Source organism: Ambystoma mexicanum, chromosome 12, assembly GCF_040938575.1.
Source record: "Ambystoma mexicanum isolate Mex_15411 chromosome 12, UKY_AmexF1_1, whole genome shotgun sequence".
Lineage (NCBI taxonomy): Eukaryota > Metazoa > Chordata > Amphibia > Caudata > Ambystomatidae > Ambystoma > Ambystoma mexicanum.
In genome coordinates this window covers 1,173,938,127-1,173,953,313 of record NC_090936.1, presented here as the reverse complement: position 1 = coordinate 1,173,953,313, position 15,187 = coordinate 1,173,938,127, and the positions used below count along the sequence as shown (strand labels likewise).

The 15,187-nt window shown below is 48.2% G+C and overlaps 1 protein-coding gene across 2 annotated transcripts in view; it reads left to right on the top strand.

Annotated features, from left to right (window-relative positions):
* Nucleotides 1-15,187, top strand: part of LOC138514356 (uncharacterized) — a 420,747-nt gene that overhangs the window by 200,809 nt on the left and 204,751 nt on the right. For both annotated transcript variants that reach the window (XM_069629817.1, XM_069629816.1), the window contains 2 exons: nucleotides 132-263; nucleotides 10,822-10,929. In XM_069629817.1, coding sequence (XP_069485918.1) covers nucleotides 132-263; nucleotides 10,822-10,929 — 240 coding nt within the window. The remainder of the gene's footprint in view (nucleotides 1-131; nucleotides 264-10,821; nucleotides 10,930-15,187) is intronic.

Below are 15,187 nucleotides of genomic sequence, written 5' to 3'. Positions count from 1 at the left end.
TAAATCTTATTCTAAACAAAGATACATGATTGGAAATGGCAACTTTTGTAGTTCTAGTTTTTAGGTTTGTTGCAGCTTTACAAATCACTTGACCAACATGATCTGCGTTATATTCCCTTCCTTGGCTTTAGGTGAACGAGTACATCACCCTTCGGATTGCTGCCCAGTTCTCCGTTAGCCTGCTCTTCAAGTGGCAGCAGGACAGTGTCCGGCTTTCCATCTCGCCACTCTCAGGCGCTACTCCACCCAAGGTAGAGGAACTGGTAGGTGGATTTTTTTTTGTTTGGACATTTTATTTTAGTTTTAACTATATACAAAGCAACACAGAGTAAACAAACGCATATTAAATACATCGTATTAAATACACCTTTTAAAGGCAATACTATAAAATCAAATTCCCCCTAACCAAAGTTCAAGATTCACATTTGTATTCAGTTGTTCAGTATAATGCAAGAAATTATACCCAAATCTTTTCAAACAATGCGGCTTTCTTCTCTCTGCAGTAAAGTACTCTTTCAATCTCTGCCAAATTATGCATCTCCGCAAGCCATATGGCAATATACACCAATTATACTGTCTTCCATTCCATCCTGTCAGGATTGTTTTTTTCCCCACCATAGTGCTTCTGAAAATCCACTTTTTCTGACAAATAGTCAGATCCTCTAACAACAAATCACTAGCCAAAATCAGAGTTTTGAAGTCATATTTTAGTCTTTCACCTATGACTTTCTCACAGATAATGTCATATTCTAACCAAAAACCTCTCATCCTTGTGCAATCCCATAACATATGCTCTAGTGTTCCAGACTCATGTACACAAGCCCAACAATCTGAATTATCACTCATGCCTCTCCGCTTTAATCGCTCAGGTGTCCAGAAGACTCGATTCAAGATCTTGATTTGACGTGATCTCTCTGTTAACCCCAAAGAGCATAGTTTGACATTTTCACACATACGATTCCACTCACTTTCATCGATCTCACTTCCAATCCTCCTACCCCACTCCTCCCTCAAGTAATCATTACCTCTGTATGCGGCCACAATCATTCCATATACACGGCTGGCAAGCCCACTCTTCCCCTGGTTTCAGAATTTTCCTAAACTGTTCCAAATCTAACCCAACTTTTGCCTCATTTTCTCCAATAGCTTTTCTTAATTTCAGATAGTCTGTTCTACTGACATTTAAATATTAAAGGTAGATTGAATTTCTCTCCCTGTCATCCATCGTCCATTCTTGTAAAGGTCTCCAATCCATCTCACACCACAAAGGAACCACTCACACCAAAAAATGACCTTCGCCTCTATTTTGATTTTTGGATTCATCCAGATTGAGGCTCCTGGATCTCGCATAGCATCAATTCCAAGATATTTATTCAGTTTCTCCCATGAGTTCTTAATATTCCTAGTTATGGGATCTTTTACACCACCTGTTCTAGACACAGTTGTCAACATTACTTTTGGTGTGAGTGGCCCATGAAAACTAGTCTCAGCAAATACCCATGCCCCTGGCTCCGGTTCTAAGAATTCAACTAAGAATTGTGAAACAAAAGCCAGATGGTATGCTTTAAAATTCGGCACCCCAAAACCACTTTTTGATATGGGCAATTGTAACTTACTTAACTTTAGACGTGTTGGCTTCTGGTCCCAGAGGAAGCTATGAATGATTAAGCGAAGCAAGCGCAAGCTGCAAAGCGATGAAAGAAAGCAAAGGGGAATGACAGAAAAGGTGTGCTAGAGGCGCGGAAATAATGAGAGACAGCAAAGTGCGCTGACGGCATGGAAACAGCCAAGAGTGGCTGCGAGAGACCCCAAAGTAAGGAGAGGGGTGCAAGCGACCCGAAACCGAGAGAGACAGCAGAGAGACAGTGAGACAGAAAACGGACAGTCAAGAGAGGGTGAAAGCAACCCGAATGTGAGAAAGAGGATGTTAGTGGCCCAAAGAAATACAGAGAGTGCAAGAGGCACGTTAAAGGGAAAATGAAGGTGCAAGAGAGCATGGTGAAAAGCAAAGAGAAGTGTTCAAGAGGGACACAAAGATGAAAAGAAAGTGCAAGTGTGCACCACAGACTAGGATGGTGTGCAAGAAGCACAGTAAAGTGGAAAAGGACAGAGTGAAAGAGGCACAGAAGAGGAAAAGTGGCCCGAGAATAAAGAGGGGGGTTAGAGGTCAAAGTGGCCGCCCCTGGGAGGAGCAAAGAGCCTGGTGTTCTTGAATGTCTCTCATACTACCCCCATGAAAGAACTGTACAGTGAAAGGTACATCCTGACAATAGGAACTATTGGTTTGTTTGAGACCAGTAGGCCTACGCTTGGCGGAAGGAACCCTAAGAGGCCTACAAGAGACATGGATAAACTTCGTAAAGAGGGGCCTGGGGTAGGGGAAGGGAACCCTAACAGGCCCCCAAAAGACATTGTTGATCTTCGTGAAGAGAGGACTAGACTTGGGGAAGGGACTGTGTCTTTTTGTTTGGAACTGGAAAGATCAAAACTTGGGGAAGGGAGCCGCAAGAGACCCAGAGACATTGTAAACTCTATAGACTTACGTCAAGAGCCCTATGTGGAAGGTTCCAAGGGCCACCCTTTTGAATGGAACTATTTTGAACTGGCAGAATTACACCTATTGGTAAGACTACCTGAAACCAGCTGTGCCTTAAATTTCCTTTTTTGAGTCACCATTCTTCCTTAAAGAAGACCCCCCTTATCACATTTGATTTAAGAGTGAGGGAAAGCATAGGTTTGGACACAGACAAACTTTGGTTTTGGACTTACGGACATCGACGGCCCTTAGTTTCTTGTGTGCAAAAGAGCTCCTCTGGCCTTGGAGCTGTGGCTAGGCATGATTACAGTAATAGATACACATAGACTTAAAACGAGTGTGGTAATAAAAAGCACCTAGATTCAATAGTAGCAGTACTAGAATGCACCTAGATTCAAAGCAATTGCATTGTACTGCAAGATTACATTACATTCTGACATGACAGTGTTTGCTGCACTCTAGTCCACATAGGTTGTGCCTCTCCCCCCATAAGTGATATTTCAAAAGGAGAATGGCCCCCACATGGGTTTTCCATGCACTGCAGAAATCTTAATGTTACTGTCATGACCCGGGGCTCTCAGCGTAACCTCCTCCTTCTTGATAGGCGTCTTGTGTCTCTCATCGACTTTCTCCCTTCTCCTGCTACTCCACCGTCTGCCACCCCTCTTGCCCCTTCTCCACCTCCGACAGGCATAGAACTACTCTTCCTTTGAATGCCTCTTCTGCAAGCTTGGCGTCTCTCCAACCTTCTCGTTGACGCTCGTTGACTCTTGCCACCTTCTGTTGGACCTCTGGTCCGGTCTTCCTCTTCCTCTCAGAGTGGTCTGACCTCACCTCTTTTCTTCTTGCCCCCACCTCCAAGCTTCTCCTCCTCTGAGACTTAAATATTCACCTTGACTCTTCTGATTCGATCACTAGACTCTTCCGCAAGCCTCTGCGACTTTCTTTCCCTCATCATGCCTCCGTCTGACGCACTCAGCCTGACATACCTTGGATGTTCTCATCTCAGCAGACATCCCCATCTACAGCCCTCTCACTACATCCCTCTCTAGGTCTGACCATGGTGACCTTGATCTCTTAAGTCCCCCGGCTAAGTGTCTGCCTGCACTGCCATTCTCCTTCTCTGTCATTTGACCGATGAAGCGAGTGTCCGTTTCTGCTTTTCCTGTCACTTTCATTCCTCCTCCCGCTCCTGCCACGGACTCCCACACTGACTCTGCCCTTGCTGCTAATCTTCACCTCTCTATCACCAACACCCTGGACATCCTTGCCCCTGTCATGAGGATCCGCATGAAGTCTGCCTCCAAGCGCAACACCTGGTATGATTCCGACCAAGCCTATCTGAATCGCAAGTGCAGAGTTGCTGAGCGCAAGTTACGAGCATCAGGCCCCAAAGGCAATGCAGACTCTCCATCCGCTCGAAGAAGACGGCCCATATCCAAGCCTGTATCTCTGGGGCCACTAACAACACAGGCAAACAGTTTAAAATCTGCAAGGAAATCACCAATCCTACTACAGTCTCCACTTCTCCCCTGCCATCCCTGGCCCTCTGTAGTTCTCTGGCCTCCCACATCTTAACCAAAACTCAGGATATCCTGTCCTCACTCTCCTCTGCCACCCTCCCTCCACCTAGACAAGTTCTCTCTGTAAAAGTCTCCTCCAAACAGGTGCTCCCCTGCTCCTCCAAAACTATCAAGGACAACATTGCCTCCCTTGCGCCAGCCTTGGCTGATTTCTGTAATCATTCCTCTGCCACTGGCTTGTTCCCGCTAGCCCTCAAGCACTCCTTTGTGCATCCTCTGGAAACTCCTAGGGAAGTTGGTTATCTCCCAACTGATCGATCACTCAGAATCTGTTGGTTGTCCCCACAAATACACCAGTCTGGCTTCAGAGCAGTGAAAGTGAGCAGTCCCCCAAAATACACCAAATACTCCCAATGAGAGTCAATAACAGACACCCCGCCGTAGGGAATGAGACCAGGACCAAGTGCAAGTGAAGTTAAGAGGTAAAGTTTATCTAGATAAAATAGGGCATGCAGAGGACTCTGCATACTCCGAGAGCACTCTGCCAAACAATACAATGTCAGTACATTTTAAAGGGTTACAGCGTCATCTACGATGAAATACATATAGTACAAATGTTTCATTTCGATTGGTGGGGCAGTAAGCTCAGTATGGATGTGTATGCGCTGGTTCCATGCGATTGGATGACGGCTTGGCGGGATGTCAGACATCACGTGCATCAGCAGGGCTGGTCGGTGCGAGGTGAAGGTCATGTTGGTTCTGGGTGAGGCGGCTGATGCTAACTCTCTAATCTAGACATTACTTCGGAGTATGCAATAGATGATCGCGGGCTTCATCTTGACATTTAGGGAGAAAAGCATATATTTCACATGTACACTTTAATTAGTTTACTTTGAGTCGATGACCAGGTGAAAGGTGTGGGGGTCGTTTCTTTCAGGGGGCATGGGGAGCACTGACTCAGTGGAAGGATGAAAGGATACATTTGTAACATCGAGACATCAGTGAGACATGAGCTTAGGCAGCACAGGTGCGGGAGGGGAAAAAGGTGGGGGCCATCAGTGCTCATTGTGTGCGGCGCTGCTGCAGGGAGAGGAGGCCTGGCAGTTACTAGAATATGGCCTGGTCATGACAATGGAATTGGAAATACACAACATGGACCATGCGTGGGTTCTGCATGCGCTGTTCCGGCATAGGACATGTGAGGGGCTTTTGTCCACGCTGAGGTGGTACCTTTATATACATTACATTACACGAACCTAGCGAAGTCCAATTTACAGAAAGACACGTTTTGGTTGTTGCCGCCCTTTGAGTCACGCAATTTACATCATGTCATATGGTTTTTCTAACATCGTACATATGCATATATTATGTTGACAACAGTTGGCCTGAGCCGTGGGGCAGGGGCGCATGGGCCCAAACATCTTATCTACTATAATCAGGCAGTTAACACATTTATCAAGCGTTAATTTAGATCTCATGACGGCTGCTTTATTATGTTTTAGTACCAGGTGGGATATATGCTCACACGCGGGATTAGTGATGGGGTGAATCTGAGTAGTACACAGTTGTGGGGCATTCATCTGTTACATCAAAAAGATTTGAGGTTAAGGGTTGTGTTAGTTGTATGACTGCCGAGTGGGGTCTGCGGGTACAGAGGCAGGTTTGTGGAGATGGATGGTTTTTTCCAGACCAGGCCCTGGCCCGGTCATTCACAGGGCAGTGATGTAAGGAGGAAGGTGAGAGATACAGTGTTTAGTTTGTAACTTTTCGCACCCAGTCTTCCGTGAGAACAGGACAGTCACAGAGACACCAGAGGGGAGGTGAAGGGGGGTTGGCTTCCTCGCTGTGCGCGGACGCTGATGAGGAGAGGCGCCAGCCTGCCGCTTGGTGTTTCTATGGGCCTGCCTAGGCTTAATACAAAATGGAGTCGCAGTTGGGCCTACCTATATGAGTTCCAATGCATAGGTCGCCCGCGACGGTCCAATACCTTGGCCAGTGGTACATGGTCAGCCTCGGTGCGAGCGTAGTGTATATGGTTGGACTGGAATATAGGGGAGGGGGGTCGAAAAAGACCCTTCCTTCTTTACAGCAGCCAGAGGTACGGAAACTGCTCTTCTGAACACCTGTGATGACTTGCACTCAAATCTCGATTCCAACACTCCATCCGTTCTTATCCTTCTGGATCTTTCCTCTGCCTTCGACACGGTCAATCATGCCACCCTGACAAATTGGCTCTGTGACACCTATGGCATCACAGGCCTGGCACTGGACTGGTTTACCTCTTTCCGATCGAACTTCCCAGGTTCAACTGGCCTTTTACTCTTCCCTATCACACTCTCCACCTGCAGCGTCCTCAAGGCTCTATCCTCTTGCTGTGGCTCTTCAACATCTACCTTGCCCCTCTGGCCCACCTGATCTCCTCCTCTCCTCACTTTCAGTGTTATGCTGACGACATGCAGCTCTCCTTCAAGCTTCCTTCTACTTCCTTCTCTTCCTCCTTTCTCATCCCTGACTGTGTGACTGCTATTCAGGCATGGTGTGCTGCCACTGATCTCTGCCTTAATGCCAGTAAGACTGGGATCCTTCTCATTGGGACCTCTGCCCCCTCCTTCCCTCTGGTCGCCCTCTTTGGGCCCCTCCCCTCACTCTCTTGTGAGGCAAAAAACCTTGGTGTCATCTTTGACTCCCCTCTGTCCTTCTCTCCTCACATCCCGGACCTTGCCACGACGGCCCACTATCAGCAGCACCTCCTCAGAGGCATTCTCCCTTTCCTCACCTTCCCCTAGAAATGCAATGTCTCCAGAGGGCTGGTCCTCTCTAGGCTGGACTACTGCAACAGCCTCTTCCTCAATCTGCCTAACTCCTTCCTTCGCCCCCTTCAACTAATCCAGAACAGGACTGCAAGATTATCCTTGGCCTCAAGCTCAGGGACCGGATCTCTCCAGCCCTAAAATCTCTCCACTGGCTCCCGGAGGCTGAAAGGATCAAGTTCAAGACCCTCTGCATCATCCACAATGGCGTCTGGGACCTGGGACCTGCTACATCCAATTATCTCTCCTTAAATACCCCCCTGCTAGAGCCTTTTAGTCTTCTAGCTCCAACGCTCTGCAGAGCAGACCTTTCTTCAAGCAGAGAGTGGAGGTCAGGGGGGGTATGTCTCTCTCCTCTGCAGGAGCCTTCCTCTGGAATGGTCTCCCTGCCCCTCTCTAGCTTGTGCCGGATCTCCTTAAGTTGCTGAAGCTCCTCAAGACTCTCCTTTTCTCTTCTTCCTTCTCTCTCCCCCTCCCCTGCTAACAACCCCGTCTGCCTCAGTGACTGGCTGTCTGGTTCCCTCTGGGTTCTACAGGGCACCAGGCAACCCCCACCCAGTCAAGCCCCATCCTCACACTTAGCATGTGGACCCTCATCCCCTGCACCCCATACAATCCCTAGCACTTGCCCTTCTGGCCTCCCCTTAGCACTAGCCTAGCCCCTGTGGGTACGACATTGATTAATTCCCTGTTTTTCTTTCGCAAGGAACTTTTTGCCTAAATCTTTTTGGTGAAAAAAACATAAAACTGCAACCCCCTTTTTTTTCACTTGCACTGTCCCCTCACCCCCTCGCACTTCTTGTTACTAAACTTGCGCTATCCGATTGTCACAAGGCCTAGTAGGAACGTTATTGTTTTCTTTCTCCCTTGTCCCCCCCACCCTTTTTTTGTCTTATGGTGCCTTGAAACACCATTTGTTGTATAGGCACCTTACAAATATCCAATCAATAGATACAAATAAATGGGCTCCCCATGCAAGGCATGTACTTCTAAGATTCTCTGTGTGCTTACCTTCTGGGGTGATTGCTGCTGGGAACACCAGTAACCCTAGTGCCATTTCAAGACAAATTAACTCACACTGCATCGAGGGGACTCGCTGTACAATCCCCTCCCTCTGACCTTGTTTTTCAGCAAGTATGTCCATCTGGGTCAATGGTCTCATTCTCAGTATCTGCTCTCTCACTTCATTCATCTCTCCCTTAACTGTTCTCCCGCATTCTCTTTCCTTCATCTTGCTCGGCCCTCCATGCCTCCTACAACCGTCCTTTCCTTTCCTTTTTCAAACATCTCTCCCCGTCTCCCACTTTTTGCCTTCTCACAGCTCAGAGAGCGACCCTTCATGTCTGGCTAGACTCTTATTTGGCTCTTGAATTTCAGAGGGCCTAGAGCCGAGCTAGAGCCAGACATCTGGGTTGAGCCAAGATCAAGCCCTCATTGGCTTGCTCACCTTTATTGCACAGCAGGGGGGTCGAAAAAATGGTCACCAAAAAAAGTCAACTAGGAATTTGCCATTCCTTGGGAGATTACTTCATGTCCCTTCATTTTCCCGATACATTCGGGACCACCGATTTCAATGATTCTGAGAGTGATAAGGAAGATCGGGGAAAAGCCAGAGGCCGACAATCCTAGTGGTCTCCTTTTGGCCTTAAAAGGAGTGGTTTAAGCACTCTTGGAGTTACAGCTGGAGCCAGTGTGGATGATCGACTTATGACCAGCTTCTCTGGAGGAGAGCCAGGACCAAGCCTTGACGGTTCCATGTGCGATGCAAAAATATCGCCATATTTTTGCGGGGAAAATAACACATGGACCCTGCAGGGACACCCCTGCAGCCCCCGCACCTAATATTTTCGCCACCAAAAATATCGCCTATGGCCCTTCCCGACCATATGTTCGGCGATATTTCTGCTGGCGAAAATATTACCTGATACCGCCTTGACACATACGATTCAATGATCAGTGCGGAAATTGAGAGCAGGGGACTACAAAGATTGGAATTGTTTGTTCAGGTTGTAGATACAGTCAAGAGAACTAGAAGACTCTCCACGCGGACGTCACTGAGTCAATAATGTGCCATGGTGGGGGAAAAATGTGCTCTGCGATTTAGTGTGTGGTGTTCCGGATAGCCTTCTGTTCCTCCAAGAGGGGTTTAGCAGTATTCCCCTGGTTGGGGGGGGTCACTGTGGGCTGCAGTTAAAGCATTCATTGAGCACTGGAACTCTGCCAGAGAGGTGACGACTTAGTAGCAAAGTATCTAAGGTGTGGGAAGTATAAGGCGATCCACCATGGACCTACCTCTGGTACTGGACATGTTACGGAGAGCACTGTTTGAATCCTTAGAATCAATCAGCATAAGGTTTCTTGCTTTTAAGACCACAATTCTTAGAGGTATTAGGTTGGCTCGTAGATTGTCGATATAGGGGCGCTGTTGCATAGACCTCCATACTTGAAAGTAAGGCTTGGATCTCTAGTTCTGAGTGGTGAACCCCAAAATGTGTACCCAAAGTCTTTTTAAAATTTCAAGATCCCAGGAAATAGTGTTTTGGGATTTTTTTCCCCCTGAACCCAGTATCCCCTGATGGGAAAGACAGGCACTGCCTACATCGATGTCGTGGGAGCCGTACGGGAGCACTTGCAGCAGATTGAATCCTTTAGAAAATTGGACAATCTTTTGTAGACATTTAGGTCTGGTGGTGCCAGGAGAAAGGCGTGTATAGTGACCATCAGCTGATGGATTTGCTCTCTTGTTATAATGGCATGTGGGAGAGCAGATCAGCAACCGCTAGAGCCCGTTCAGGGTCGAGCCGCTAGAGCCGTGACGGCCTCATGAGCTAGAGCTCAAGGGGCACTGAGAGAAGAAATCTGTAGGGCAGCCTCTGGGGCAAACCCACATTCTTCTATTAGACATTATAAGTTAAACGTCCTGGTACTCAACTATAAGTTAAGCGTTGAAGACCTGAAGGTCACTTCCTTTGGGATTCGGGATCAGCAATTAGAAGTTCACTGAAAGGGTGAATTCGGAAACTTCAAGAGAAAGTTGTCCGTGCTGTGAGTAGACCGAGTCTGCTAGTAGACGGAGTCTGATTGGTTTGTCATAGACACCTTCCCACTTGGCCTAGCTTGGACACCCGAGGAGCGCCAAGGAGGACCTGAATGGGTAATTTTTTCAGAACCCAAGAGGCCCAGGAATCTTGCTTTTTGGACCATTCGGAGTAGGGCTCCTAAATTAGATTGCTGCTTTAAATCTCGCCATTGTTTGCATTTTGTTACACTTGCATTGCCTGACTAGGTCTCCCAGTTTAGATTGGGGCTTTAAATCTCGCCACTATTTTGTATTGCATTTTGCCAATCTTGTTTTTTTCCAAACCAGGGCTCCTATGTTAGATTTCTGCTTTAAATCTCGCCACTGTTTGCATTTTGCCACACTTGCTTTGCCTGGCTAGGTCTCCCAGTTTAGATTGGGGCTTTAAATCTCGCCACTGTTTGCATTTTGCCACACTTGCATTGCCTGACTAGGTCTCCCAGTTTAGATTGGGGCTTTAAATCTTGCCACTGTTTTGTATAACATAACATGTTAACATTGAGCGGAGCAGAGAGGATCCCCTCATTTTTTGAACTTTGGTTTTCAGTAGCCTCGCAAGAATTCTCAATGTGTTCCATATCATGAGTGAATAGCTAGCCGCGTCCTGTTTTTTTTTTCTTCGCTCTGCATCCTGGTACTTGTAGTGTGCTTGGGCAGCATGTACCAGAATGGACAGAACATTTAAAAAACGCTGAGTGAGCAACTCTTATTTGACCTGCGAGAGATTGTCTTCTCTGTACTCCATTCATTTTGCAGGACATCTCACACACATCTGTCAAGGAGAACTGACCACGGTGCTAGGCGCATGCACAGTACACAATTCTCGGAGTTGAAACGTAAAATCTATAATATTTTTGCTTTCTCTTTGCACAGGGCCTGCTTGTCACCAATGAAAACTTCACATCAAAAGCGGCCAAAGAACTATCGAAACCAAACCGCAAAAAAGCCAAAGAAAAAGACAAGAAAATGTCTAAGAAAACGGTAAGCAATCCTTGTCAATCAACTGGGTGGTGGGCGGGCCTTGAGCCTCTATCAGTCCCAGAATGGTAAGAGGATGTGGTTTCAACACTGCATTAAGTTGGATGCTAAATCGAGGGGGGGGGGCACTTATTAAGAGGTGTGGCTTAACTTAGGACATGCTCCCTGACCAGAGGCCCCCTCTAAAAATGGGGGCGGTGGGTGCTGGTGAAAGCAGGGGAGCTGGGGTGCACTGGCGTGACACCAGTGTGCCCCAGTTTTCACGCATAGCAGGCAGCCCTTTCATTCAAGGCGCCGCGTGGGTGAAAGGGCTGCCTGCTGCGTGATGTCTCTGTACTCCGAAACAGGAGGAGGGCTGGAGGGCCCAGACTCTCCTTTTGTTTTCGAGTAAAGAGCCGTCACACAGCATGAATGAAGCCTTTTACCCAAGGCTTCATGCTGCGTGATGACTCTTTACCCAGGAACAAAAGAAGAGACTGCGCCCTCCAACCCTCTTTCTGTTTCGAAGTACAGAGTCATCTGGCAGCCCTAAGCCACCACTACACCGACTGTCTGCAGATGTCAGTACTTGCGAAGAGCTGACACCTGCAGGCAGTCCGTGTAACTGTGCAGCGCTTTGGCTACACGTGCTCCTGAGGTGTCGGTGTGGCTGTCTGCAGGTGTCAATACCTCCGAAGTGCTGACACCTGCAGGCAGTCCGTGTAACTGTGCAGTGCTTTGGCTACACGTGCTCCTGAGGTGTCGGTGTGGCTGTCTGCAGGTGTCAATACTTCCGAAGTGCTGACACCTGCAGGCAGTCCGCGTAACTGTGCAGCGCTTTGGCTACACGTGCTCCTGATGTGTCGGCGTGGCTGAGGCTAGGCCCCAGCTCGGGGGCCCTTTCTGGAGACGAAGCCCCGGCCCTCTTAAAGCCCTGGATGTCAACCTCAAACTAACCCTGAATTTAAAGGCTCTACTCATCTACTGTTCTGAGCCATACGTGGCTGAGCAGAATTTTACCAGCCAAGGCAGTATTTATGCAGGGCCGGCTGAAGATTTGTAGGGGCCCATTTCAGCGTGATATTTGGGGGGGGGGGCCTCCTTGCAAGATGCTCTGATGCATCCGGGGGGTGCTGAAATAAAAATGGAGACAAAGAAATGCGGCAGGCAGTGTCGCGGTGCAGGCAGCCAGCGGGAAGCTGAAACGTTGAATAGCCACTGAAGAGCTACTCATTGCTCTTTTTTAGGAAGGTGCTAGTGTGGACGGAGTAAAAGGCAGTGAGGCTGGACGCTGGGCACCAGCAAAGGCGGCCTGCAACGTTTCCACGTTAAGGTGACTGCTGCCAGCAAAGCCAGCTGCTACTGGGCGCGTGGCAAGCGCGCCGTAAATGTCACGAACTTAAATAAGTTACATGTTACAGTGTAGTAAGATTGCCAGCCAGGGGATGCTGCACGGCCCCCCTGGGCCTCGGGGCCCATTTAAAGCGAAAGCGTTGAAAGGCCCTGATGCCGCCCCTCCCTGTATTTATGGAAGAGGTCCCTACTTGAGCCGCATGTTCCTTGTCGCCCTTTAGCCCTTTTAGGAGCTCTGCCCGGGGTGGCACCGAGGGTCTCTATTTCAGAGAAGAAGCTGCCGATTAGGCCACCACAGTAGTGACGGAAACACACCCTGTCTGCTTCATTTACTCGCTGTGTGGCACTTTCCCCAGGGGGTTATTTTTTTGTAAGGGCTCTCCAAGGACGAGTATGCTCGTCTTTTTTGCATAGACTTGCATAATAGCCTGGCAGTTAAGGGGTTAAAGAGTAAAATCTGAACCCCTAAGGAATGATCCATTCCGGGGAGCTGACTTATGGTCAACTCTTCCATGGAAAGGCAATGTGTTGGAGAGTATAAGTAGGGACTTGGAAACGGTATTTTAAAGAGGGTGACCCCAGAACTGTTGCTAAGTAGTCCTTTTAGCCACATATAATATTAACAGGTAACCCAAGACGGCTCTTTCTTGGTCCACATGCATTTTTCACGAAGGTTCTTTTCTGCACTGAGTGTCGTGTGAGGTTGTTCTTTGTTAACGAGGGGCAATTACAAGGGATACAGGACCTTTAACGCCCACGTGGTTCTGGCTGCTCTTCTTCCCTTCATTGTGTCCGGTGAGGTCACCAAGGCATCGGTCTCCTGCTTACATGGAAGCTGAGCTCCGGGACCCCGCGTGTTCAGAAGTGGAAGGCGGCAGGCAGGGTGCAGAGCAAGGGCAGCTGGGGCTAGAACTGCACCCGATTCACAACACCGAAAATCAGGGCGTTTGGGACTGGTTACGGGTGTGCACTGACTGCCCCAGGAATGCAGAGCTGCAACTTCATGGCATGGCATGATATGATAGGTTATTTATAACGCGCTTAATACCCAGAGGTTTCTAAGCGCAGACCCGGGGATCGAACCTGTGGTGCTCTGTGACGACCAAGGCGAGCGCGTTGGCCCTGAGCTATGCTCCCGAGACCTGGCGGAAGATGGTGCGGGTATACTTCAAGTGATACACACTTTGCAGATGCAGAATTAAAATGGAAGTGTCTGTAGGAGTTGAGGTGGGGGATCCAGAGCTGGCTTGGGCCCGGTTAGACCCAAGGGCCTGGCTCGGGCTCGACGCGAGTTAAAAGAACGACATGCATTCATCTACTTGGGGCCATGCGTGCTCTGAAACCTGCACAATGACACACTGTGCATGCCGGGAACCTGGTTTCCACACTACACCAATCTATGCAATTATGGGCAAATCACTCTCCTTAAATAGGTCACATTGCTTGCCACGGTGGGATCACCCATTAGCAATTATATTAAATGTGCACTACACAGAAAGTCACACTTATATATACATACGTATAGTGTACTAATCTACAGTGTTTGCTCCACTGATAATAAAAAGATAGATTGTTTGTAAAGTGCAGACTAGCGGCTGAAGTATCCCTTAACTTACCCATTGCTGTCACTCTTGAGCCGGGTTCTCTCCTAACAGGTACATGAAACCGATGATGAACTGCACTGTTTGGCGGGCAAGAGGGTTTGACTGGGGCCTTGTCATTCACTGCATAAGACATCTACCAGGGCCATTTCTTTTACTCTGCACGCCCACGCCATCCGGGCTGTGGGCAGCGGCCATGGGGCCTCCACGCAGGGCAGGTCTTTGCGTCAGGCAGCCCAGGCGGCTGCCTGACATCAGTCAGCCTCTAGGGGGCGCTGCACCAGCAGTCCACAGTGCTAGAATATACGTGTAACACGTTCGTTTCCTAACATTATAAAAATGAATGTGCCTGTTCATTTTTCTAATGTTAGGAAACGAACGTGTTACACGTGTATTCTACCACTAACTGCTGCAGGCTGTGGCCTCGTCCAGGGCAGTTTCTAGTCCATTTGGTTACCAGGGCGAAACACTAGGAATGCGCCCCCCCGCACCCCATCCCATGCGCCACTCCCGCCGCACCCCGCGCACCACTCCCACCACACCCCGCGCTCCACTCCCGCCGCACCCTGTGCACCACTCCCACCACACCCTGCGCACCACTCCCACTGCACCCTGCGCGCCATTCCCAAACTACACCGTTAAGGAACTCCTACCCAAAGTCAACAGTCCGTCACACAAGGAATGAATTGCCATTTGCAACGGTGGGCCACTTTTTCACTGGTGCCCAACACAATTTTATGCCCCAGTCCCACTTAGGCTGCAGATAATGAGGACTGGGCACACCAACCAAGAGACCATGAATATGGCACAGGATGCAGTATATACAACCAACAAAGAACACAAGATGCTGAAGGGGGTTTGGAGGCAACCTAAGCCAAAAGGGCAATGACAGGGAGACACCTGAACCCAATAAATAATCACTTTAACATTCTTTGAATGGGAATCAAGGGTTATGCTTTGATACAGTAAAGTCTTGACTTGTTATAAGGATACATGGACCAGGATTATTTATTTATTCATGCAATGTTTGTCGGGTACCTGCATATTTATTTATTTATGCAATGTGTGTCGGATACAGGTATCCAACAAACATTGCATAAATAAATACATTATCTGTCTCCATGTACCCGACAAACATTGCATAAATAAATAAATAAACCGGTTCATAGCTTAAAGAATATTTACTCAGCAACACTGGTCAAAACTATTATCCGCATAGTGAAGTAACTCATCACCAGTGCCATGGAAGTGGTTTAAAGTGGAATTGATATATAGTTTGGATAAGAAGTGGCATGAAAGAAATAGCGCTGCTTTAAACTATTATTTTG